The sequence below is a fragment of the Trichechus manatus genome, unplaced genomic scaffold (genome assembly GCF_000243295.1).
Source record: "Trichechus manatus latirostris isolate Lorelei unplaced genomic scaffold, TriManLat1.0 scaffold00015, whole genome shotgun sequence".
In the NCBI taxonomy this organism is placed as follows: domain Eukaryota; kingdom Metazoa; phylum Chordata; class Mammalia; order Sirenia; family Trichechidae; genus Trichechus; species Trichechus manatus.
The window spans coordinates 21,936,763-21,964,387 of NW_004443951.1; the positions used below are offsets into that span (position 1 = coordinate 21,936,763).

General features: G+C 35.5%; 1 protein-coding gene across 3 annotated transcripts in view; it reads right to left on the reverse strand.

Moving 5' to 3' along the window:
• Positions 1 to 1,376: 1,376 nt before the first annotated feature.
• ZMYM4 (zinc finger MYM-type containing 4) overlaps positions 1,377 to 27,625 on the reverse strand; it is a 204,311-nt gene continuing 178,062 nt past the window's right edge. For 2 of the 3 annotated variants that reach the window (XM_023727249.1, XM_023727250.1), the window contains 10 exons: positions 24,849 to 24,902; positions 24,267 to 24,446; positions 23,752 to 23,846; positions 21,581 to 21,752; positions 21,302 to 21,397; positions 17,838 to 17,989; positions 9,532 to 9,643; positions 7,948 to 8,196; positions 4,843 to 4,972; positions 1,385 to 3,876 (listed from right to left, as the gene is read on the reverse strand). In XM_023727249.1, coding sequence (XP_023583017.1) covers positions 3,669 to 3,876; positions 4,843 to 4,972; positions 7,948 to 8,196; positions 9,532 to 9,643; positions 17,838 to 17,989; positions 21,302 to 21,397; positions 21,581 to 21,752; positions 23,752 to 23,846; positions 24,267 to 24,446; positions 24,849 to 24,902 — 1,448 coding nt within the window. In that variant the 3' untranslated portion in view covers positions 1,385 to 3,668. Of the gene's footprint in view, positions 3,877 to 4,842; positions 4,973 to 7,947; positions 8,197 to 9,531; positions 9,644 to 17,837; positions 17,990 to 21,301; positions 21,398 to 21,580; positions 21,753 to 23,751; positions 23,847 to 24,266; positions 24,447 to 24,848; positions 24,903 to 27,625 lie in introns of all 3 variants that reach the window. The other variant, XM_004371958.2, reaches the window with a different exon arrangement.

Sequence of the window (27,625 nt, forward strand, 5' to 3'; positions counted from 1 at the left end):
TAAGGCAGTCACATGCCTAGCTAAAACTTGGGGGTTCTGATCCTGAAGGAAGAAGAAAGGAGAGTGGATATTGTACAACTGTCTTGCTCCCAATCTCAAAGTGACGGCATATAACCATTACCAAGCAATTTCTGTAAATTGCTAGGAGTGTTTTTCCCAATTAAAAAATATATATACTTTATCAAATGTTTTTTCTGTATCTATTGATATAACAATATATTTCTTTCCTTTTTCAATGCAGTGAAGTACAATGATGGAATCTGTGATGTTGATCACTACTGATAAGCATGTAAGCACATATGTATAAAGAACATATGATTTATTACAGTACAGTATTTTTAGACATTCTGAATACTTGATTCAAATATGCAGAACTGATCATCTAGGTTATTTTGTTATGCAGAATCTGAAGCACTGAATTTAGTGGAAATTCAGCTTATAGTGGAGGAATTAACATTTATTTAAAATTTTACTATATGCCAGGTAATCTGCATATAATAAAAATAACTGACATTTGAAAGCCTACCATGTGCCAGGCACAGTAACTTATAAGGGAGTTACTATGCCTACTTTATAGATACAAAACTGAGGCAGAGAGGTTAAGTATTTTACCCAAAGTTTTACAACTAGTAAGTGGAAAGACTAGGCTCCCAAGCTTATGGTCTTCCCAGTATATAACAATGCCTCTCTATTATTATTTTTTCGATGATGATAATAAACTGTGATGATGATACACAAGTACTAGTATACAAGAATTGGGATTATTATTGCTTAATTGTTTCTTTAATTTTCAATTCAATGTCACAATGAAAATTAAATTCTAACTTTTTAATAGAAAACTGGGATTCATTAATTGGAAAACTGCTTTGAAAAATTAGGAATATCACAGGGCAGGCAGAGAGAAACAGACTATATAGGATTTGAAAGTGTATTTGCACAATACCAAGACAGCTATAGAGTCTAAGGAAAAAGCCATTTAGCATTACACTCCCAATTTAAATATATATTTATTCTTAAAAATGGGCAGATTCTTCATTCAAGCTCACAATTTCAAAATGGTTAAAGTTGAACTGATGCAAGCTTTGTAAATCTCAAAAAAAAACTGCCTGAAACTAAAGACATCTGTGATACCTTTTAGGGCTTTAAATACAGTTAATAAACTAAATATGGGAACAAACCTTTTGATGGAAAAAAGGAAGCAACTGCCAAGACTTTGTAATGAAACAATATTTACTAAATTTAACTAGAGTAAAAGCCAAATTATTTTTTGAAAACTGCTCTTTCTTTGTAATTTTACTGTCTGTTGGGTCATATCAATAGGGTCAAACAGAAAAAGTATTTAAAATTCAAGACAAAGAAAAGGAATAACTCACCCATCAAATACAAATATACTATTTTATTCTAGGGGAACATTTCTGTGGTTTCTGCAAAGGGAAAACCCCAAAAGTAGTTAAAAAAACAAAAAAGAACAGAAAGGATGATTTAGATGTTTCTTTTTTGATTTTTTTTTCTCCCCTGAGGAAAAAAAATGTAATTTTACACAATTTTAATAAAGTAAAAAAGCAAATAATCTGACACACATTATCAACTGCTACACTTATGAGGAATGACCAATCATTAATATTTTCTTTTATGAATTAATTTAGGGTTCTGGGCAACTCTCTGGACTAGCATGCAACTGAAATCCTGATACAGTCACTTATCTGAGTATTTGGTTGTTCTCAGTTAAAAGATACAGATTTTTTTCTTCTTTCTGGTATTTTGTAACAATTTATCTACTACACTAACAATATTTGCTTTTCATACAACTACAGGGGGGAAAATGTTAGTGTTTATACAAACCATAAAATTCGTATGGTGGGGACTATTACACCTGATGCTTCTGGATAGTTTATTGGCAGATTTACCAGACAACTGAATTGTTTTTTCCTCCATATCAAACAAGGTCTGGAACTAAGCAAGTTTTCCAGTCAGAAATGACAAACACAGATGGAAGGAATCATACAGAATTGGGGCAGGTTTACTTCTTTTACACAGTTCTTGGTAACAAAAATGAAATTTGGTACAAGCAGGAGGACAGAACCATCAAGTACACAATGCCAAAAGGCCTACATTTTAATTTTTATTGTAGTTAATGACTCAGTTCTTTGTTTAAAAAAAATACACCTGCCACCCCCACCTGAAAAATGGGATATATTGACAAGTCTTTCAAGGTTAAAATTTCTAACAGGTTTTTTGGACTTATTTACTTCTATCATGGGGTCAAATTAACATCGGCTAAAGAAGTTCTGTGATTGGCCAGCATCATAAAAGCTTTGATTCAAAATTCTATGGGGAAGAAACTGAGACTGGAGATGAGGGAGGTGGATTGATCTGCCAAACACACCTAGGACCTGCAATGCTCAGAGAACTACTAAAACAGCTAGAGTTTGGAACAATGCTAGAAGACGACCTGCTTGTGGATATGCAAGACAGTCAATGTCTTTGCATCCCAACCCTAGAATCCCTATATTTTCAAGTTTGTTAGGGCAACAATGTCATCTTCAAAATGCTTCATACAGGAACATACTAGGACCTTTTCTACCGTAATTCTGATAGTTAAGTAATACTGTGTCTTTGTGGAATCACCCACAGGTTCGCCAGAGTAAGGAGACAGACTATTCTGTTTGAAATGACAAGGGCCTCCAGACACTGGCGCAAAAGACAATAAGAGGAATTATTTGGGAAAAAGGAAGGTAAGGTAATGGGAGAAAAGCTGCCATTGGGGAAAAAAGGAAAACAAAAGGAGAAACCCCATTTCTGTGTACCACAGCTCATGCTATGAGACAACAGCAATAAAGGCTGATACCCAAAGAAATGGGCATTTTAGTGGGTTTTCTACAAACATCTCAAAACACGTTGGGTCTAATGAGCTCCAAAGATTTTCTGTGTACATAATTAATTTGCCAAGTTTCATCCCCTTTACCTTAATTTACCCATATCCGGACTGACAGCAAGAAGGCTAGACCCAAAAAGTGAAAGGGACACATTAATGTGTTCACAGCAGTGAAGGCCTTTTTCCCTGATGTGAGGGGCCTGTGACAAAAGCACCAGAGGCTTCTATCCTTCACATAACTGGGCTGGCAGTGAAAATCAAAATCAAGACCACTTCACTATCTTTTAAGAAAAGTTGAGTATTTTTATTGGGTCTTCAAGTCTGGGTCCCACAGTTCTCATCTGATGTCACTCTTAGCTCTGTACTGATTTCTCCCCTGACTTTTAGGGAGGGCTTGCCCAAGTAGTCTACTGCAGCCAAGGCTTTACTCCAAAGCTACCTCTCTAAGGTCTAAGGTTACTATGGTAGAGTTTTATACAACAAGTTTCCTTAAAAATATTCCACAATTTGTTATTCCCAAACAAAATAAGATTATGCACCACTCAGAAATTGGTTAGTCATTCTGAAGATGTCTAGAACTCTATCACTGCCAAAGAACAGAATTTCTCAGTTCATATTCTTTCCTTCAATTTTCATTTGTACATCCACACTGTGGTTCACGAGTCGTCTGTCTTCCATTATCGTATGATCAAGTCAAGAGGACTTGGGCTTATACATCATTTTCCAATGGCTGGATGCATTCACAGTTTGGTGCATACCAATGTGTATGAAAATAAGGAACCTCAATTCCATTTTAATCTGATAATTCAACATCAGAGTCTTCAGATTTGGCTTTGGCAAGTTCTTCATGTACCTCCCTTACCATGAGAATACGTGTTAACATGGTGTCCAGGGTCCCAGGGTCTATCGGGAATGTGGAATACCACATGGGGCTATTCGGGACACAGGAGCGCTCAGGTTGAAGGTAAAACACATCACTCCTCTGCTTCACACTTTCAGAACTACCCACAGGAGAAAAAGAAAAAAGAAAATTGGGGATCAGAGAGTATGTGAAATATGTAACTATTCTTTAACATAATGGCTCTCAACTATTCCCCATTATGACTATTTAATAGATAAGCAACACACACACAGGAATAAATAGGTTTATAGGCGTTTTCTCCCCAGGAATAATCTGTAACTCTGTATCTTTTCTCAAACACTCAAGAAAACACACTGGATTGGAAGTGAGCATAATGTTAATATAAAAACCAAAACCAAACGAGATGCCGCTGAGTCAATTCCCACTCACAGTGACCCTATAGGACAGAGTAGAACTGCCCCACAGGGTTTCCAGGGAGTGGCTGGTGGATTCAGTGTAAAATCCTTCACAAACTTTAATACTTAAAAAAATCATGAGGAGTAATGAAAAACTCAACAAACGTGACACTGGTTTGAGAACCACATATCCTCAGTGTCCATATTATCCCAAGGGCATTGAATACATATTGTCAAAGGGCAAACCTGGTCATTATTATAATTCCTTTGGGAAAAAAATGCTTTAGTGTGAACCTTAAAACTCTAAAATCATTAGGTTTCTGTAAGAAACGGATCACTCAAAAAGTTTTCAATTCCTTAAAAATAAATTGCTTGTCTACAGGTTTAGCATTATAACCTCTCCTCTAAATTTCTTTTTGAAATAATAATAAAGATATCAAGTAAAGCTTGAGCAATAGTTGAAAAGATCAAATAATGGCAGTAATTCTAGCTTTTGAAAAGATTTTCAGAAAAAAATCATCAAGATGAGGCAATCTGGTTCTTGTTCAAGAATCCAGGCAGACAAGAATGGGAAAATAATAAAATTAGAGGTAAATTCTTGTCTAAAGTCAAAAGCTGTCTACATTTCTGCTGTTCAAGCATCTGAAATCCAAAACATGTTAACTACTTTTTGAAATGGGCTTTGTCTAGTTCAGAGGAAGATTACCTACCATTTTGACAGGTAAAACTCATAAAGCCTGACTGGGCATCTTAGTGGATTGTCAGTATTCTCTGCCATCTCCACACCAACTGGCACCTCGTCATCCTCATTTCGTTTCCTCTTGCCAACAGTTAGTTTATCTTGAAACAAGACATAATAATGAAAGGAGTATATTAGAAAAGTCTTTTCTTCAAGTTTCAAGATACTCAATGAGCTTTGCATCACAGTCTGAACTTTAATGTCATTCTCTCCCTCCTCTCTCTCATTTACTCACTCAGTCAACAAATATTTATTGAGCACCTATGGGTGCCTCACATTATTCTATGTGCTGAGTTTACAGCAGTGAATAAAAAAAAAGTCCCTGTCCTATGAAATTTATGTACCCTGCTCACCAAAGTAGGGGCACCACTGGCAAAAAGCAGGGTGCTGGAGAATATGTCTAAATTCTGAGGCTGACTCTGTTAATAGACTTTATTAGGCACAGCAAGATAAAGCAGAAAAGAAGGCTCTATTGTCTCTTCTTCTATAGTAGAGATCAAGATGGAAGCCACCTTTCTACTGGAAAATATTTCTACTGTGGGGCACCAGTGGCTACGGGCATTTGTTCAAACTTCTTTTATTTGTCATATTATGAAAAATGGTATCTTTGTTGGGAAAAGACATTTGATAAGAAAAGAGCAAATCCTTTTTCACGACCAGAATTTTGTAGAGATCAAGGGTTATCATAAAGGAGCCGGGGAAGGCATGGAAGGCATGCTGTTTCTTTCCCACTTTTCCATTCAATCTTCCAGAGCACAGTGATCGAGCTGAGAACCAAAGGAAAAAGGGTTTCTTCTGTTCTTAACAGGTGACACAGAACTTCCCCTAGCTTCCTCCATTAGTAACAAAATTCATTCTAGTCTTTTATTTAGCAGCTACCTAAATGCAAAGACTTTGCTAATTATTCATTCAGAAAACAAGCTGAATTTATATTACCTATCTTGTAAAGGACTTAATCAGAAAACTGCTTCTCCCTGGCCCAATTAATATCAATTAAGAGCACAAAGTGGGCTATATAGGAATGTGAGAAACTGTTTTAATTGTCCTGGAATCCAGATTCTTGGGTCCATGGAGTTGGGGTGATCCATCCAGGCCATTTACCCTTAGATGTCCTTTTGAACCCTGAGCCTTTAAGGAACTGGTTTTCCTAGAGTCACTTTCAGGTGAAACAACAGCCTAGTAAGCAGCTTAGCTGAGACCATTTTGCCTTAGGCATTGGGCTCTTTTGGAGAATTATCTATGTGTAGCCAGTTTCAAGACACAGGAACTCCAGGTACTGACTAGAAGCTGTGTTTTAGGATATATGGCATGTCCTTAATGACTTCCTTTTTACAACTTACTGACCCTGAAGCCCTCCATGTGCTCTGAGAAACCAACATGGAAGGAATTTACAATGATCCTCAGGAGACTATCCTGCCCCAGTGCCGATTACATAATCTGCTTTCACTATCCCCTCTTTGGAGGGCCTTCCCAATACCTTTGAGTTTATGCTGCCAGATTCTAATCATATCTACTCACAATAAATATATTCTGTTATATTAATTTCTGGTGTTTCTCTGCACATTTAGGCTTTTAACAAATGACACTATGGAAACAGACATAGATATTAGGAGAAACAGCATGATAATCTAGTGTTCTTTAAACTAAAGGAGCAACTGAGAAAAAAGGTTACACAAAGTAAAACATCACAATTATTTTTTACAGATTTTAGTTTCAGTAATTTTTAATTCTCACACTCAAAAAACACATTTCACTCTTACCCCAAAAAAGTAACAACTGGATTTAGAGAATTTTAGAACTTACAGTTTTGGTCAAAATTTAATTCCTAGTTCTATACTGCCAGTATCCACCAGCCGCTCCTTGGAAACCCTCTGGGGCAGTTCTACTCTGTCCTATGGGGTTGCTATGAGTCAGAATGGACTCCATGGCAACACGTTTCTGTACTACCAATAGAAACCCTGGTGGCACAGTAGTTAAGCACATGGCTGCTATCTGAAATGTCTGCAGTTTGAACCCACCAGCAGCTCTGTGGGAGAAAAGACCTGGCAATCTGCTCCCATAAAGATTACCGCTCTGGAAACTCCTCCGTCATAGAGGGTCATTATGAGTCCAAATCGACTCAACGGCACACAACAACATATTACCAATATGAATTCCTTAAACGTTAAACTATTACTTAATAGGCTGTTTTTCAAATATAAGATGATAAATTTTCTAATAAAACTGTCACTACTGATGTTATTCTAAGCAGTATATCTACGTCAGCTTTTAAGTTCCTTCAGAATTTGATAATTAATGTTAACTAAAAACAGGTGCTGGTCAGATTCTGTCCGCAGGCTGCTGGTTTGAGACATTTGCTTTATGATGTAGCTAAAGCATTCTTGGCTGCTACTATAGTGGACAAGAAAACGAAGAGTTATTTAGAAGACTGTAATAATAATTCTCTTAGGGCCTCAAGGGTGTGTAGCCAAGTGGGTTAGTTTGGTGATATTAATCATTATTTCAGGTAGTCCCCAGCTTATATGACGTATTGGAGTTATGCACTTACAACCTTCTGTTTTTGCACTACATCCAACGTTGCAGTGTGTAATTTACTGATGCTATTATTCTCAAATGTTCACTTGCAGATGTTTATATATAATGTTTCCAACCCCCAAAGACAAATAAAGATAGGATTTATTAAGTAAAAAATAAATAAAAAGAGGTGCTGGTCAAAAGAAGATTCAGAAACAAGAGATTTAAAAGCTAAGCAGGCTTCCTTCAACTGGCAACTGACCTATCTGGTGCCTCTAAATCTGTGATTCTCAACCCTGGCTGTATATTCAAATCCTCTGGGAAGTTTTAAAATGCAGACTATTTGGGTTCTAATCTAGACCAATTAACTAAGAATGTCTAATTTAAAAGCCAACAAAATATTTTGAAGTAATTCCTTTCATTTTGAGGCAAGTCTTTAACCTAGCCCTGACAACAGAAAAAACAAACAATTAAATGCTAAAATAAAGCTAAACTCTTCCGTGTCTAAAATGTATGATTACCCCTCTGTTGACAAATAGAAATTTTAGAAACACCACCACACCTGGTTCCGACTCGTGCTTTTGTAGAGGCGGGAAGAACCTCAGATAGGTCATCTTGGTGCTGTACTTCAGAGTTCTGGTCCGTCTCATCACATGGGCAAAGGAAAGCTTCAAGTGCTCACTAACATTCTTTAGTTGAAAGTATTTGGTATTGAAGAAAAGGAGGGTGTTCAGGAGGACGATTGGTGAGTAGGCACCCAGTTGTTTGCACTCCCACAAATGCTCTTCTTCAATGCGAGAGAACATGTAACCTGGGGTGGGGGGGTGGGCACACAGTACTTAGCTCCTGCTAAACAAGACTAATTTCTCAAATTCTATGACTGAAAGATGTGAAGAGAAAGAATGATGCTTCCTCTCTTTTCCTCCTCTTTCTTATGCAGATAAACAGAAAAGGAACCACAAAGAAAAGGGCAGATGATTCTACTCAAGTAGACACTGTGATCATTTCCCTAAAAACAGTTTCAATCAACTGCTATTTTAGATCAGGGGCTGGCAAACTTTTTCTGTAAAGGGTCAGAGAGTAAATATTTAGACTCTGAGGGCCATATAGACTCCGTACAACTTTGCTGCTGTAGAATGAAAGGAGCCATAGACAATATATAAACAAATGGATGTGACTATGTACCAATAAAACTTTATTTATGGATACTGAAATTTCAATTTCATGTAATTTTCATGTCATACAATATTATTATTCTTTCTTTTTCTAACCATTTAAAAATGTAACAACCATTTTGCCAGCTCCTGGTTGAGATCATTAAGCTTACTGTTAAGTCATTCAGTCTTAGAAGGCAGATATATTCTTCTCCCCTGCTGTATTTTTTAAATTTATATTATTTACAAGTGATTATCTCCTGATGATTTTATCTGGATTTTTCTTAAAAAGCTAAGCTTTACAGAAGTACCTTTAACTGCACCTTCCTCATGAAGCCCCTTTAAATGTAGGTCTTTCCCAACGTTCTCTCAACCCTCTGTCACTGCTTCTTTATTCCATTTTTGGGAGACTATCCACAAACATGACATTATCTATGTCCCTATAGTCCCCTCTCTGCATGCTTAAAGCATCAAGCCACTCTGTGTGGCTCAGAATGCTTCAAAGGTGCTCTGCTGTCCAACAGAAAGGGGCATATGTTCCTGAATGTCACACTCAGCCTCTCCCTTCACAGCTGAGCAGTCTGAGACCAGGATTGATTAGGGGACCTGTTTGACAGTATATGGTCAAAGGCAATTCTAGGATGAGAACTTAACTCTCTTAACAATCAGTTGGCTGTGTAGATCTGCCAGCAGGCAGAGTCTAAGAGCAGAATATGTGGCAGGTACTGCTCCAGTGTGCAGCTTTACTGACACAACCAGATCAAAAAAGGTTTCTAAAAAGTAAATGTAACCTCAAATTTTTTTATTTTCAGCATTTAGTATCAATAAATCACCAAAATCAATAGTAAATCAAAGACTTTATCCTCAAAAGTCCAGATATATTATTAATTAGGTCAGAAATAGAAAATAATTCATAAAAAGATAATAACAAACTTAAGCAATTAACAAAGTGTATCACTGAAAACAATCAAAATAAAAAACAATCATCCTACCATTAGGAAGTATTGTAGGTTCCCATATTTTCAAGAGTTTGGTAAGTTCAATCATAAATCTGGAATAGGGCTCAGTAAAAATGTTATCTATTCTACCATTTTCAAACAGGTACTATAAGAGAAAAAATACATATACATGTTGATACAAAGAAAACACAAGTTTATTTTTTTATTTTAAAGACTAACGCTCATGCTTAATTTTTTCCCTTACAGTTTTATGAACCATGTTAATCTTCTAAGTATTTTAAGGACACGTTAAAATACCAGGATTCAAGTTAAAGGATCCCTTTCACATTAACTGACATTATCTTGACCACTGAGCTTACAAGGTAGTTTTTTATTCTCCTTTTAAAAACATGGATGGTACAAAGTAATTATAATAAATAAGTACCCTTTAAGTTTATGAAACTGATACACTAAATATTGATTCTAATGCCTATTTCCCAAATTAATTTTTCCTGATTCACACTGTGTACCTGAAGATTTGCTCTCAAAGGATATTTACTTGTTTTTTAGTTTAGTTACGAGATCATTTCCCAATAGTTAGCTAGTGTCAGGTGACTGGAAGAAATCCAAATTAAAAATTTATTTGAAGCCTTCTAATCACAGCCCTCAACTTTCTGCCCCAAATTTCTGCCCACTCCATGTTCCCCCACCTTAGCCCTCAAAAAGTTTAAGTCTAATTATAAGATTTTAAAATATGCTAATTATAACCATATCATAGGATATGAAACAAGAAACAGCTTTGGTACAGTTAAAAAACTGTTTGAAGATGCAGATCACATATAATCAATTTAGATGAGCAATTACAGAACAATACTAAGCAGCAAATAATTACATACTAAAGATCTTTTGGTGTTTTTAAGATTTGGTGTTTTAAGTTTATTAATCCATGTCTATCTTGTTTTCCAGCTTTTCTCATTAACATGTAATTTGGGAAATTATTTTATTTCCATTTACATTTATTCTAGCTAATAAAAATTAAAAACCACTTCAATGTGCACTTCTATGAGGCCACTTCAAAGGCAATTTATGATCCTATTGCCAGATTACAGTTTTGTTGTTGAAAAGTATTCTTTTTCTTCTTTTAATGAAGTATTTTCTCAATTTAAAATATCATTATCTTCATTATGGAAAAAGTTTAAAAATACAGAAAAATGAAGAAAGACACACTCAAACTCATCATAAAAAGGCAACTATGATTAATATTCAGGGATATTTCAACCTTTAAAAAAATTCCTTTATAAATACATAAGAATGAATTTTATACACTTAGGCACGTTAGGTACATATAAATACATATAAAACACATATTTTAAAATAAATTAATGAATATAATTTCTCCCTTAGATTAGGAACAAGACAAGGATGCCCACTCTTGCCACTTCTATTCAACACTGCACTGAAAATTCTAGCCAAAGCAATCAGGCAAGAAAAAGAAATAAAACATATCCAAATAGGAAAAAAAGTAAAACTACTTCTATTTGCAAATTACATGATTTAGAAGAATTCTAAAAACTTCATAAAAAATCTATCAGAGCTAGTAAATTACTTAAGCAAACTTGCAGGATATAAGATCAACATGAAAAATCACTTATATTTCTACACACTAGCAATGAACACCACTATTCATCTGTCAGTTTGTTGTACTGTGGTGGCCTGAGTGTTGCTGTGATGCTGAAGCTACGCTACTGGTATTTCAAATATCAACAGGGTCACCCATGGTGGACAGGATTCAGAGGAGCTTCTAGACTAAGACAGACTAGGAAGAAGGACCCAGTGGTCTTCTTCTGAAAAAAGTGGCCAGTGAAAACCTTATGAATAGCAGCAGAACATTCTCTGATATAGTGCCAGAAGATGAGCCTCTCAGGTTGGAAGGCACTCAAAATAAGATTGGGGAAGAGGTGTCTCCACAAAGTAGAGTCGACCTTAATGACGTGGATGGAGTTAAGCTTTCAGGATATTCAATTGCTGATATGGCATGACTCTAAATGAGAACAGCTGCAAACATCCATTAATAATTAATAACAGGAGTGTGGAATATACAAAGTATGCATCTAGGAAAATTGTAAGTCATCAAAAGTGAAATGGAATGCATAAAGATGGATATCCTAGACATCAGTGAGCTGAAATGGATTGGTACCGGTTATTGTGCATCAGACAATCCTATGGTCTACTATGCCGGGAATGACAAACTGAAGAATGGCGTTGTGTTCATCGTCAAAAAAACACATCTCAAGATCTATCCTGAAGTACAACTCTGACCGCGACAGGATGATATTCATACACCTACAAGGAAGACCAGTTAATACGACTATTATTCAAATTTACGCATCAACCACTAATGCCAAAGATGAGGAAATTGGAGACTCTTACCCACTTCTGCAGTCTGAAATTGATTAAACATGCAATCAAGATGCACTGATAACTAATGGTGATTATAATGCAAAAGTTGGAAACGAAGAAGGATTGGTAGTTGGAAAACATGGCCTTGGTAACAGAAATGATGCCGGACATCAAATGACAGAATTTTGCAAGACCAATGGCTTCTTCATTGCAAATACCTTTTATGACCAACATAAACAGTAACTATACATGTGGACCTCACCAGACTGGATAGAAAACATAGGAATCAAATAGACTACATCTGTAGAAAGAGACGATGGAAAAGCTCGATAACATCAGTCAGAACAAGGCCAAAGGCCGACTGCGGAACAGGCCATCAACCACTCATATGCAAGTTCAAGCTGACGCTGAAGAAAATTAAAACAACTCCATGAGAGCCAAAACACAACCGTGAGTATATCCCACCTGAATTTAGAGACCATCACAAGAAAAGATTTAACACATTGAATACTAATGACCAAAGACCAGACAATCTGTGGGAAGACATCAAGGACATCATACATGAACAAACCAAGACGTCACTGAAAAGACAGGAAAGAAAGAAAAGACCAAAATGGATGTCAGAAGAGACTCTCAAACTTGCTTTTGAACGTAAAGTAGCTAAAGCGAATGGAAGAAATGATGAAGTAAAAGGGCTAAACAGAAGATTTCAAAGGACAGCTCGAGAAGACAGTAAAATATTATCATGAAATATGCAAAGACCTGGAGTCAGAAAACCAAAAGGGAAGAACACACTCAGCATTTCTCCAGCTGAAAGAACTGAAGAAAAAATTCAAGCCCTGAGCTGCAATTTTGAAGGATTCTATGGGCAAAATATCGAACAACTCAGGAAGCATCAAAAGCAGAGGGAAGGAATACACAGAGTCACTGTACCAAAAAGAACTGGTCGATGTTCAACCATTTTAGGAGGGAGCATATGATCAAGAACCAATGGTATTGAAGGAAGAAGTCCAAGCTGCACTGAAGATACTGACAAAAAACAAGGCTCCAAAAATTGACAGGATACCAATTGAAATGTATCCACATATAGATGCAGTGCTGGAGGTGCTCACTCATCTATGCCAAGAAATCTGGAAGACAGCTACCTGGCCAACTGACTGCAAAAGAACCATATTTATGCCTATTCCAAAGGTGATTCAACCAAATACAGAAATTATCGAACAATATCATTAATATCACATGCAAGTAAAATTCTGCTGAAGATCATTCAAAAACGGTTGCAGTAGTATGACAGGGAACTGCCAGAAATTCAAGCCGGATTCAGAAGAGGGCATGGAACGAGGGATATCATTGCTGATGTCAGATGGATCCTGGCTGAAAGCAGAGAATTCCAGAAAGATGTTTACCTGTGTTTTATTGACTATGCAAAGGCATTCGACTGTGTGGATAAAAACAAATCATGAATAACATTGTGAAGAATGGGAATTCCAGAAAACTTAATTGTGCTCATGTGGAACCCGTACATAGACCAAGAGGCAGTCTTTCGAACAGAACAAGGGGATACTGCGTGGTTTAAAACCCAGAAAGGTGTGCATCAGGGTTGTATCCTTTCACTATACTTATTCCATCTTATGCTGAGCAAATAACCCAAGAAGTTGGACTATAGGAAGAAGAATGCAGCATCTGGATTGGAGGAAGATTCATATGCAGATGACAACTTTGCTGCTGAAAGCGAAGAGGACTTGAAGTACTTACTGATGAAGATCAAAGACTAGTGTCTTCAGTATGGATTACACCTCAACATAAAGAAAACAAAAATCTTCACTACTGGACCCATAAGCAACATCATGATAAACAGAGAAAAGACTGAAGTTACCAAGGATTTCATTTTACTTGGATCTATAATTAATGCCCATGGAAGCAGCAGTCAAGAAATCGAACAGCGTACTGCACTTGGCAAATCTGCTGGCAAAAGACCTCTTTAAAGTATTAAAAAGCAAAGATGTCACTTTGAGGACTAAGATGCACTTGACCCAAGCCATGTATTTTCAATCACTTCATATGCATGGGAAAGCTGGACAATGAATAAGGAAAACTGACAAAGAAGTCATGCCTTTGAATCATGGTGCTGGTGAAGAATACTGAAGAGATCATGGACTGCCAGGAGAATGAACAAATCTGTCTTTGAAGAAGTACAACCAGAATGCTCCTCAGAGGCAAGGATGGCAAGACTTCATCTCACATACTTCGGACATGTTATCAGAAGGGACTAGTCCCTGGAGAGGGGAATCATGCTCGGTAAAACAGAGGGTCAGCAAAAAAGAGAAAGACCCTTAACAAGACGGATTGACACAGCGGCTGCAACAACGGTCTCAAGCATAATGACGACTGTGAGGATGGCGCGGGACTGGGCACTGTTTCCTTCTGTTGTACATATAGGGTCGCTATGAGTCGGATCCAACTTGACAGCACCTAACGACAACAGCAGCAATGAACAATCTGAAAAGGAAATTAACAACTTCATTTACAGTAGCATCAAAAAGAGTAAAATACTTAGGAATAAGTTAAACCAAGGAAGTGCAAGATGTATACACTGAAAACTACAAAAAAAAAAAAAAAAAAAAATTCTGAAAAAAAGTAAAGACCTAAATAAATGAAAAGACATTTTGTGTTCATGGATCAGAAGACTTAATATTGTTAAGACGGCAATGTTCCCTAAATCAATCTGTAGATTCAATATAATCGCTATCAAAATTCAATAGCCTTTTTTGCAGAAATGGAAAAGCCAATCCTAAAATTCAGGTAGAATGGCAAAGAACTTCAATTAGCCAAAACAATCTTGCGGACTCACAGTTCCTTGATTTCAAAACTTACGGACAGATACAGTTATCAAAACAAGGTGGTATTAACATAAGAATAGATACAGAGATCAATGGAATAGAATTAAGAGCCCAGAAATAAACCCATACTTATATGGTCAATGGCCTTGTGAAATGATGCCACCACTTAATTGGGAAAGAACAAGATAGTATCTTCAACTCATAATGCTGGGAAAACTGTATATTCACATACAAAAGAATGAAGTTGGACCCTTACCTCACATCATATACAAAAAGTAACTCAACATGGATCAATGAACTAAATAAGGGCTAAACCTGTAATTCTCTTGGAAGAGAACATAAAGGTAAATCTTCACGACCCTGGATTTGGCAATGTATTCTTGCATATAACACCATGCTTACATATGACTCAAAAGAAAAAACAGACAAATTGGACTTATCAAAATTTAAAATATTTTATAGTGTATCACAGGACGCTACAAAGATATGTTTATGAAGATATTCAACAAAACATTATCACAGGAAAAAGAATCTTAAGACACTGATTAAACGCATGATGACACATCAATGCATTATAAATCATGATATAAAGCTGACAATGATATATCATTAAGTAAAAAGAACAGGTTATAAAAACACAAATAATAAATGATTTTAATTGTTTAAACAACCTTCCCCATTTTCCCCTTCCCAGCTAATGGGTGCTGATATTACAATTCAGTTTAGTTTCTTTGTTTACACTCTTCTGTTTTTAAAAAAAAGTCTTCGTAATTAATTACTTTCAAAATCAGAAAATATAAAAATAAAGAGGCGCGTTTGAGATGTGAACATAAGTTCTAAAAATTCCTTCTAAGTAAGGAAAGTTTATTATCAAAATTGATCAAAGGCTACTAATATTTACTGCCTATAACACTCATTAGACAATTATTTAACTTACGGCTTCTTTTTACTAGTATTGTTATATGAAGTCACTGACTAATGTAACCAACAAACAGGAAAAATATACTAGAAAAAAACTTCACAGCCTTATAATTTCTCACAAATTACAGTTTATATTTTATACACACCGACTATCTGACATGTAAAGCACTCAAATGTTTTTGACTGAAATCATTTCAATGACTACATACATATATTTTGAATACATTCAAATCATGATAATATTAATAATCACCAGCTGATATCTTAATTTCTTGACGTCTGTATTGATAAAATTAGAAAATGTTCTTTATATCTATAATATTGCAAACTCTAAGAACACAGAAACATGTCGATAATCTTCACAACTTCTACCTAAGCACAATGCATGCATGACACATACTAGATCCTCAATACATTTTTGCTGAAAGAACCTATAAAAATACTCTTATTTGTTAATTTTAAAATATATGTCTTAGAGAGTCTAGAAATGGGATCAAAGTATAATGGGAACTTACTAAATGACAAAGATGTCATCTGAATTCTGTGGAAAAATGAATCCTGCTTGCCTAACTGGCTATCTATCAGAAATATCATTCATCAGTGATATTCTTGCATCATGTATAAAAATAAATTTCAGATGAATATTGGATTTTAATATTAATACAATACACATATGTTTTAGCCTAGAGATATATGCACCGAGTTCATAAGGTATGTAAACAAAATGTCTACTACTGAAGCATTGTTTGTAGGACCAAAGGGGGGGAAAAAACCCTGAATATCCAAAAATGGAAAAGGCTGAATAAACTGGTACACTCAGAGTCTGCAATATATTCCTACTCTGCAAATATGCAGCTGTTGTTTTTTTTAAAGGAAGAAGTCTGACCTGGAGTGATACCCCCATTGAGAAAAGCAAGATGCAAAAAAAGTGTATGGTATGGGTGGCATTTTGCTAAAAACTAAGCAAAACAAAAACTATTAACAAACATCTATATACATGTATAAGTGTTTGTATAAGCACAGAGGATAGTACAGGACACCTATCATGCTGTAACATTACTTCAGAAGTAGGAATGCAGGGAGATAAATTTTTCTTTATATGCTTTCATATACTACTACTTTTGTAATTAAAAAACAAATCTTTAAAAACAAATGTCTAAAATAAACTAACACTCCTCATACAAATAGAAGAAAATTTGGCAAAGACAGAAAAGAAGAAAATGAACACCATCCAGAGTTCTTTCTACCACCCAGAGAGGATAACTACTATTAACATTTCTGGTGGAATTTCATTTTATTATGTATTTATGTGACTGGTTTCTAACATAGGTGAGATCATGACATATCTGTATCTATAAAAATAAACACAAATTATATCTGTATCAGTATAAGGATATTAATGTATCCATATACTGATATACATAATTTGGAATCTTATTTTGTTCATTTAATGCTTTAATATAAGTATATTTACATGTTACTAAAAGTCATTTTGTAAATAATTTTTTTGGCTACATAATATTCAATTTTATCAATACTCTATGATTTACTTAAACTAACACACTTTGGTGGGCATTGAGGTTATTTCCAATTTTGTGCTCTGAATTTCAGAATATTAGCTTCGAACAGACAGCCCAATTTGAATAGACACCCCAAAACTGAATTACTTGGTAAAATAATATGAACATTTAAAAAATATTATTGAAACATTTCCTGAAACTGCTTTCTCGAAAGTATGTATTAATTACCACCAGCTATATGTTGGAGAATCCACCCTCACAGAACTTTTATTAATGATGTGTGTTATAATTTTTAAATCTTCTAATGTGACAGATATAATGGTATATTTATTTTGTTAATTTGCATTTTAAAAATTTAAATGAGATTATATGGTACACATACATACATACACAGTCATCCATGTTGCTTCTTTTGTGAATTGTTATGTATGTACTTTTTGTCCATTTACCAATAAAATGCACCATCCTCAATTTCTGTTACTCTACTAACAGTCTCAATTTAGCTTACAAAAGGCTATATGATCAAGACTTTTTAATCAGGGTCAATGGCTCATTAAGAAAGTACTAGAGCAGTATATCAAATAACCAATATACATAATAATTTTTCAGCTTAATTCACAAGTTCTATTCGAATCATTAAAATTGCAATCAATTTTGTAACAATTATTTAACTTGATACCTGCTGAATTCCAAGGCACAAGTATAAGATACTGTCTGGATCATATTTTTCACCATTTGGTCTCCGCACCTCTTGGATAAACTGGCATAAACCCAAACTCAACTCAGCAAAAGTGCAGGACAAAATATCTTCTTTCAGTTTGACAGAGCGGACTGTGGAAAGGTAGAAAACATCTGAAGCATTAACTTATAACAAACACAGTAACATTAGTTGATTCAATACATTCAACACAATAAACATTCAGTACAACTGTACCCAGGCATTGTATTGTAAACTAGTTGATACTTGGATTAAAGACAGATACTGATCTTAAGGCTTTTAGTTAGGGAAATAAAGACAATGCAGTGCATTTGGTGTAAGAGGTACTATGATAGAGGTTTTGTTTGTTTTTTAAAGAATTCTATGAAAACAAATGAGGGACATCTAATAGACTGGGAAGAGTCAGGTTAGATTCTGGAAGATGTGATATTTAAGCTGGGTGTTGAAAGGTGAAGAAGAATTAAACAGATGGCTAGGTAAAGTATCAAAATCTGAGAATACAAAAAGATTTCCCAAAGTATATTCCATAAAAGACTAGTTCTATGTGAAAGCTGGAAAAAATTTGGTTTCTAAGGTCTGGTAAATTTGGAAAATGCCACATGCTATATCCGTCTCTAAAGAGTTCACAGTGCATTTTGGTATATTTTAAAGGTTCTGAGAATATCTGCAATAAAGAATGCTATTTAACTTTAACTCAGATTTATCTGAATATGAACCTGAAACCAAACCTGTTGCTGTCAAGTCGATTCCAACTCATAGTGACTATATAGGACAGAGTAGAATCGTCCCACAGAACTTCCAAGACTGTAAATCTTTCTCCCGCGGAACGGCTGGTAGGTTTGAACCATCAACCTTTCATCAGCAGCCAACAACTTAACCACTGTGCAATCAGGGCTCCCTTATTTGAATACAGAACACTTTAAATTAAACATATAACATCCTCACAAATCCTCAGAAATGCTGGAATATAGTATGCATTAGGCCACTGTTATGGACTGAACTGTGTCCCCAAAAATTTGTGTCAACTTGGCTAGGCCATGATTCCCAGTATTGTGTGGTTGTCTTCCATTTTGTGATCTGATGTGATTTTCCTATGTGTTGTAATTCCTAACCTCTCTATGATGTTAATAAGGCAGGATTAGAGGCAGTTATGTTAATAAGGTAGAACACAATCTACAAGATTAGGTTGTATCTTGAGTCAATCTCTTTTGAGATATAAAAGAGAGAAGGGAGCAGAGAGAAGGAGGGACGTCATACCACCAAGAAAGAAGAGCCAGGAGTGGATCACGTCCTTTGAACCCAAGGTCCCTGCACTGGAAAACTCCTAGACCCAGGGGAAGACTGATGACAAGGACCTTCTCTCAGAGCAGACAGAGAGAGACAGCCTTCCCCTGGAGCTAGTGCCCTGAATTCGGACTTCTAGCCTCCTAGATTGTGAGAGAATACATTTCTCTTTTTTAAACCCATCCACTTGTGGTACTTCTGTTATAGCAGCACTAGATAACTAAGATGGACACAAAAGTAAAAAGGTTCAAGGGATTTAGGTATAAAGGAGAACAGCAAGAAGGTAGGGTAGGGGCAGATTATGGTGAAGATTTTGAAGACAATGAAGAATTGCATTAATTTTAAGCAGGGGAGTTATCCAATTTGATTTGTAGAGATACTAGTGTAACAAGTTGGTCTACATTACAGGCTTAGAATTAAAACACCTTTTCTAGTCATTGCTCTTCTGGATTTAGACAACATTTCATGTTCCCCGCAAGTAGGCTCCTCTGAAATGGCTCTGCAAAAGGGCAAGTAATGGTTCATGACGTCATGGACCATGTTTGACTTGTTTACTCCAATACCTAGCACCATGCCTGGTACATAACAGGTATTCAGTACATATTTTCTGGATGAACTAGTAACAGAAGTGTCTAGTCATCCCCTAAGGCTACTGCATCTTGGCCCTGCAGTCTAATATACAATATTCTCTCCACTTTCACTCCCTCCTCCCCTTTTTTTCTAAACAAAGAGCGCTGTGGCTCCAAGTGGAAGGTTAAGGGCCTGATAAACTACCACAGTAGGAGTTTATTTATATAACCCTGGAGCAGAGAAACTGCATCTGTAGGAACTCAACTAGTCAACTACAGCCCAGAGCAGGGACTATCTAATAAGGACGGTTACAAAAACCAGCAGTGTAGGCTGAGGGGAAGCCAAGAGTCATGCGATCACCCAGGTGTTAGAGAGAATGTGTAGTTGGAAAGGGGCTAAAAAATCTAGTTACTTGGGCATACTCATCTACTCCTGCCCCATCTCATTCCACAAGGAACTTAAGTAGCTCACATAAAACACAGAAAATAAAACAGCAAAATATAAATTGAAAACAAAGTTTAGAACAGGATGTTAAAACCAGTGGGAAAAACAGAACTAATGCAGGCCCTAAAATTATATATTTTTAAAAAAATTTGAACTGTTTATGTGGTTCCAAATATCCTGGCAGCCAAAATGACACCTAGAAACAGGGTCAGTTATATTGTTAGGAAAAATTCCTACAGAAGAACCAAGGCTTTTCCAGGTAGCTTTCTCAGAACAAATGAACAAAAAGGTCACACACTGGGTTCTATATGGGTTATACCTACATAGGCTGCAAGAAGACATTTTAAGCTACTTGCATACTGTTAGAAAATGAAACAAAATTTCTTATATTTGCATAATAAGCTCATGATCAGAAGATACAACTTTACTTTTATAACAAGCTCTTTATTACTGGTTACCTGGGGCTGGGGAAGAGGATAATGAAAAGATATAACTGATGGTTAAAAATGATCCTGATTTCAGAATGGGGGAAAAAAAAAAAAAAGAATGCCTCATCACTCGTCTGCTGACAATGGGAATGTAAAATGGTAAATAATTTGGGAAAAAAAAAGAAGGGTGAGTACTGAAGTATACACTTAAAAATGGTTACTATAATGACAAATTTTTTGTTGTATATATTTTACCACAATGAAAACTTAAAATTTTAAAAAAGGGGTGGGTGAGAAAGGCACAGTTACAGATTAAAAGACCTAAGAGACACATCAACCAAGTGCAGTGTATGAATCTTCCTTGGGCCCTGGTTCAAACAACTAAATTAAAAGTAATATTCTGAGACAATTATAGAAAGTTGATTGTGAATATTAATGGACTATTCATTTTGTGAGGTGTGATAATGGCAACACAGAATGTTAGAAATAGATGTCCTTACTTGAATGGGGAGATATATTTAAGTATTTATGGGTAAAATCGTATCTAGCTGGGGGTTAGAAAAAAAATCGCAAGTAGAATATTAATTTCTCTAACTTTAAGACTTCAAATTTTAAATAATTTTAAACATTCAATTTACAAATTCAAATTAACAGTGATGTTACAAATAATTCAAACCACAGGGGAGAAACAAGTTTTACCTCTAGAGCCTGGCTCTGAAGATCCTTGAGAGAGTGCATGGTCTTGAGCATTTCCTAAGCGGTCAGAACATGGGCTAGATGACGCATGTTCAGCTCCTGACAAGGAGAGAAATATAGATGATAAATTTAAATAAAGATAGGAAAATTAAGTAAAACCCAAACTGAAGTTTTATTGGATTTTTGGCCTAGGATTTATCTCTTTTGTATAGATCTATAACCCTGTTTTATCTATATTTCCCTGTACCTGGAACAAGACACAAATTCATGCTGTATATTTACCTCCACATTTCAGATCCCCCTGCTCTTCCTTGGCATTTTTCCATTGAACCCAGTTCTTCCAGGCATTTACCCCATACATGTATTTCAGTGTCATTCCAGACACTGAGCACCCTTGAAAGGCTCCTTGAATAAGACTTCTGGGCTCCACAGACACTATAGACTTCTTCCGTCCCTGTAAGATGATTTAAAAAAAGAACAAAGAAAACTTATACTCCCAATTTTAAGACTCACTGTAAAGTGACAGTAATCAAGACAGTGTGGTACTGGCATAAAAACAGACGTACAGATCAATGGAACAAAATGGAGAGTTCAGAAATAGATTCACATGTACATGGTCAATTGACTTTTAACAAAGATGCCAATGAAATTTAATGAGGAAAGAACAGTCTTTTCCAAGAGTAGTGCTGAAAAAACTGGATATCCATATGCAAAAAAAATGAACCTTGACCTCTGCCTCAACATAATACAAAATATTACCTCAAAATGGATCACAAACATAAAAGTTTATAGTTTTATATAAAACTTCTAGAAGAAAACATAAGAGATAGTCTTAGCTACCATGGAATTTCTAGATGGAATACTAAAAAGCATGACCTATAAAAGAATAATATTGATAAACTGCACTTCCTCAAAATTAAAATCTTCTGTTCACCATCAAGACAATGAAAAAAACATACAATAGTACAGAGTATTTGCTAGCTCATATTTGATTAAACAGTTGTAGCCAGAATAAAGAACACCTACAACTCAATAAGATTACAACCAAACCCAAAACCAAACCTGTTGCTGTGTAGTTGATTATGACTCATAGTGACCCTACAGGACAGAGCAGCTGGTGGATGTGAACACCTGACCTTTTTGATCAGCAGCCGAATTCTTAACCACTGTGCCATTATCCTCCCCAAAATGAAAAAATATACAAAAGTTTTGAACAGACACTTTATCAAAGAAGATACACGAGTGGCAAATATGCTTATAAAAAGATGTTCAACATCATTAATCATTAGGGAAACACAAATTAAAACCGCAATCAGATACTACTACACACCAACAGAAAGGCTAAAGCTAAAAACCAACAATACCAAATGTTAGCAAAGTTATGGAGCAGATGGAACTCTTATACATTGCTGGTGGAAATGCAAAATGGTACATCTACTTTGGAAAATAGTTTGACAGTTTCTTATAAAGTTAAAAATATACATACTGTAAGACCTAGCAATCCCACTCCTATATATTTTCCCCAAGAGAAATGAAAACATGTTTATGCAAAGATTTATATGAGAATGTTCACAACAGCTTTATTCAAAATAGTCCAAAACTGGAAACAATCCAAATTTCCATCAACAGTTGAACAGTTTAATTGTGGTTTGTACATACAATGAAATGTTACTCAGAAAAAATATGGAATGAATTACTGATACACGTAATAACATGGATGAATCTCAAAAACATAATGTTAAGCAGCTAAACACAGAATACTACGTATTATATAGTTCCATTTATATGAAATTTTAGAAAAGACAAAAGGTCAGTGGTTATCAGGAGCTGGAGCTGGAGCTGGAGCTGGAGACTGACTGCAAAAGGCCACAAAGAAACTCCTTGGGAGAATGGAAGTGTTCTATATCATGACTGCAGTGGCAGTTACATACTGTACACATCTGTCAAAGTCCATCATATCGTATACTAAAAACTTATGAATTTTTAAAGGTAATTATACCTCAATAGAGCTGATTTAAAAAAATAAGGCTATTCTTTTAACAGTGGTATGGGACAGTCCTTTAAACATGAAAAACAATCCATGTTAACGTCACTATTATGCTATACTATATAAAATAGTTAACACTTCATCATTATAATATGTAAAAGGAGCTAAATTTAGAGACAGAAAAAAGAGACTAGAAAAAGATTATAAAAAGCTTTTAAAATTAAAAAATGTTTAAAAACTCAATTATAGAAACAAAAGAAAAAGCCTCTGCTGAAAGAAAAGTAAAATAAACACATGGTTCTTGCCTTCAAGAAACAAAAACAGAAGTGTAAAACTACAAGGTTACAAAATAACGTATGGAATTCTCTGAGTCTGGCTGTTAACAGAGTTCTGCAAACAGCAAAAAGTAATAAACCCTGGCAGAATGAAGGAAAGGAAACTCTAGAAAAATTAAGGTACTGCTTACTCTTCGTCTGGGCTGCGGGAACCCATCTCTGTGCCGTCGTCTTGTTCGGGAACGTGCCTGGATTCCCTGTCCTTTATTAAGGGGATCAAAGGATTCTATAATAATCAGCAGAAAGTATAATGTGAGGTAACTCAAGCTTAGATTAGGGTGAAATATCAGGTAATTATTACTATATTATTTTGTTTCTGATAAAGGAAGAATTTCACTTATATACGTAATAGAAACAAAGGATATAGCACTTAAAACGGTAACTTCATTAACAGTAAAGAAAACCTCTTGTATGGTTACTACAGGAAAGGTAAAAAATTAAAACAAACAAACAAACAAAAAGCCCAAAACAAATTACCCACTTGTAAGAATAATATGTACAAATTAAGGCCTTCAAAAGCAGGTACCATTTGTGCCCTTGATTATTATCTCTAACACATTATAGTTACTTAATATTATCTCAACTGATATTTGTACCAATCTTCTAAAATAAAGGACTTTGGACAGACAAGCTATGTTGCACAAACCTGATGGAAAATCTGCTTCCAGATCCTGTTCAGTTTCCCCTTTTGAGAACTGCTTCAATTCTGAGTCAGCCTCTTGCACAGCATTTGACTTTAAGGCATAATGATTCAGCTCTTCCTCCCAGCTATGTGGAGTAGATACTGCCTCTGATTCAAGATCACCACTATATGTACTTCCTTGGTCTGAAATTTACACAAAACAAACAAGCCTCTAAATAAGACAGACCCCTGACATGCTCAAAAAACTTTCTAAATTTATGAACACCAAGAACTGAGATATGGTTGCTGCACAATTACCTAGGTGCACTCAAGGAGAAGTAATTTTGTTCATCAGCCTATAAAAACTGGATTCATAGTCTTACTAGGCACTTTAAAGCATTATCTCACTCATTTCTTAAAACAAATATTTGAGGTAGCTTGTATTGTTCTCATTACAAATTAGCACACATTACAGACATTTGATGACCCTTACAAATAGCTAACACTGCCAATGTTAAATGCAAGAATTCTGAGAGTCTGCTCTGTATTCTATTACTAACAGATACCAGTATTTCCAAGACCCAAATTATATTTACAATTACAAACCTTTTTCAAATATCTTGGTGTCTAGAAAGAGTTCCTGTTCAGAAGTTTGAGATCCTAAAGAAAAAAAGCACATAATAAAGCAATTTATATGTATACTCAAAGCAACTGACATCTCAAATGAAACAAATGTACTATATGCATGAATCAAATTAAAATGAAACAACAACGACAAAAATCCATTGTGATCAAGTTGATTCCAACTTATAGCAACCCTATAGGACAGAGCAGAACTGCACAATGGGGTTTCTAAGGCTGTAATCTTTATGGAAACAGACTGCAACATCTTTCTCCTCTGGAGCAGCTGATGGGTTTGAACCACCAGACTTTGGGTTAGCAGCCAAGCACTTAACCACTGCGCCACCAGGGCTCCTATGAATCATATTTGGGAGTTCTAAATAAATAGCCTTTATATGCAGGAAATGGAGCCCTGGTGGCGCACTGGTTAAAGCACTTGGCTACTAACTGAAACGTCAGTGCTCCGAACCCACCAGCTGCTCTGCGGGAGAAAGAAGTAGCAGTCTGCCTCCGTAAATATTTACAGCCTTGGAAACCCTATGGGGCAGTTCTACTTTGTCCTGTAGGGTCGCTATGAGCCAGTATCAACTCACCAGCAGTGGGTTTTTTGGTTTTTATGTGCAGAAAGAACTGTTCTTAGTTAGACTGGGCTTTAGAGGTAATGCAGTTAAATTATTACTGTTAATGGAGGCTATGCATCTAGATGGTAGCATGAAAGAAAGAATGGCAAGACAGACCATTACTTTTGATTTTATACTATTTGAAATTCTTTTTAACCATGATATGTACATACATACATATATATTTATTCACAGATTGACAAATCTGCTTGAAATTACTGTTCCCCAAAAATATAATAATCTTTACCACTGCACTGAAAGATCATTAGACTCAGAACATAAACATAAGCGAGCAATCAGCATATGGAACTAAAGAGAACACAGTTTTATCAACTGTAAACTAAAACCTGAAATCAAAGAAAACTTAGCCCAGATCCCCTCAGCTGGAATTCATTTCTCCCTCCTATATGTTTCTAAACTATTTGTTTTTATTTATACTACAGTGATTATGACAGTCTTGAAGCTTAGTTTTGAGAATTTTTTCTGTTTGACTCAATTATAGGCAAAGACCAAGTCACAACATTGGTACAGAGGAAGCACTTGATAAATGTTAACTACTGATGTGAATGGAGAAGCCAGCTTAAAATAGTTTATTATCAGGAATTGTCTGAACTTCCAAACTAAATATAATATCAGAAGTTAGAAGGATCAAGCATAGGGACAATATTCTAAGACACTGAACTCCATATATAAATGGGACAGAACTGTGAGATTAAACATTAAAGGGCAAAATGGGATCAAAAATTGGGATAATGAAAGATAAGCTTTTACCCATCTCTCAGACTATGTATGATTTTAAAACTTACTGGCAACACAACAGAAAAGTTGATAGTTTTTCAAATGCTACAGCTTTTAGAAGACCACCTAGCAATTATTGTGCAAAATCAACTCAGCGGCTCACTTTCTAAAATCCACCATTTGGAAAAAAAAGAAAAATTCTCAAGAAAAGAGTAATTTCTTGGCTCACCAGTGTTTATATTATATTTTACATATTTCAACTATTTTAAACACCATTTTCTTTACCTCTTCCGATGATTATCATTAATCTTGACCTATATATTAAAAAAAATCACATCTTAAAAAAAAATGACTCCACTGTATGCAGGCTAAAAACTTCTTGAAAATTATAATGGAATCCTGGTTAGTATCATAAGCCCTGGAGTCAGACAGATCTGGATTCAAGTACTGGTTCCATCCCTTACTAATTGAATAATCAGGGCAAGTATCTTATCTTACTTTCCAGATGAGGAATTTGAAGTAAACAACAACCCCTCTCAAGGGTTGTAGTGAAGATTAAATGAGGCCCCCTGACACCCTGTGAACTCAGAACTGAAGCTACTCTTGAAGCCCACTTTTCAGACAAAGATTAGACAAGCCCATAAAACAAACAATTACACACGTGAGGCACATGCTTCTTAGTTCAATCAAATACACAAGTCCTAACAGGCGACTCTTGCCAATAAGCAAGATAAGAAGGCTAAAAGGGACAGGAAAACTGGACAAATGGACCGGAACTCGAGGTGGAAAGAGGGAGAGTGCTGTCACATTGTGGGGATTGCAACCAATGTCACAAAACAATTTGTGTATAAATTTTGAACGAGAAACTAATTTCCTCTGTAAACTTTCACCTAAAGCACAACTGGGAAAAAAAAATGTAATATATCATACATATGTATATAAAATGATTAAACAAGGCTATGCACATAATGCACTTAGGACAATGTCTGGAGTACAGTAAGCACACACAGAGGTTAACTACTGTTATTATCATTATTCCACACTAACAGAATGGGATTTGCCTATAAGTTATTTCGAACTACATGGTTTTCCATCCTTAAGTTCTATTTACCCTTTATTTGCATGCTGCTTATTATAAAACAGGAGTTCTTATCTGGGGACCATGGCTTTAAAATAGAGATAAAAACAGAAAATGATCATGAAACTTGGACTTACAGGTTATTTTTCTAGACTCAATAACAACTAAAAACTGTACTGAATATCAATACTGAGTTTTCCTTCATAAAAAGGATAAGAGCTTAAACAGAAAACCCTAAAGACTCCACGAGAAATCTACTGGAACTAATAGAAAGATTCAGCAGAGTAGCAGGATACAAGATAAACATTCAAAAATCAGTTGGATTC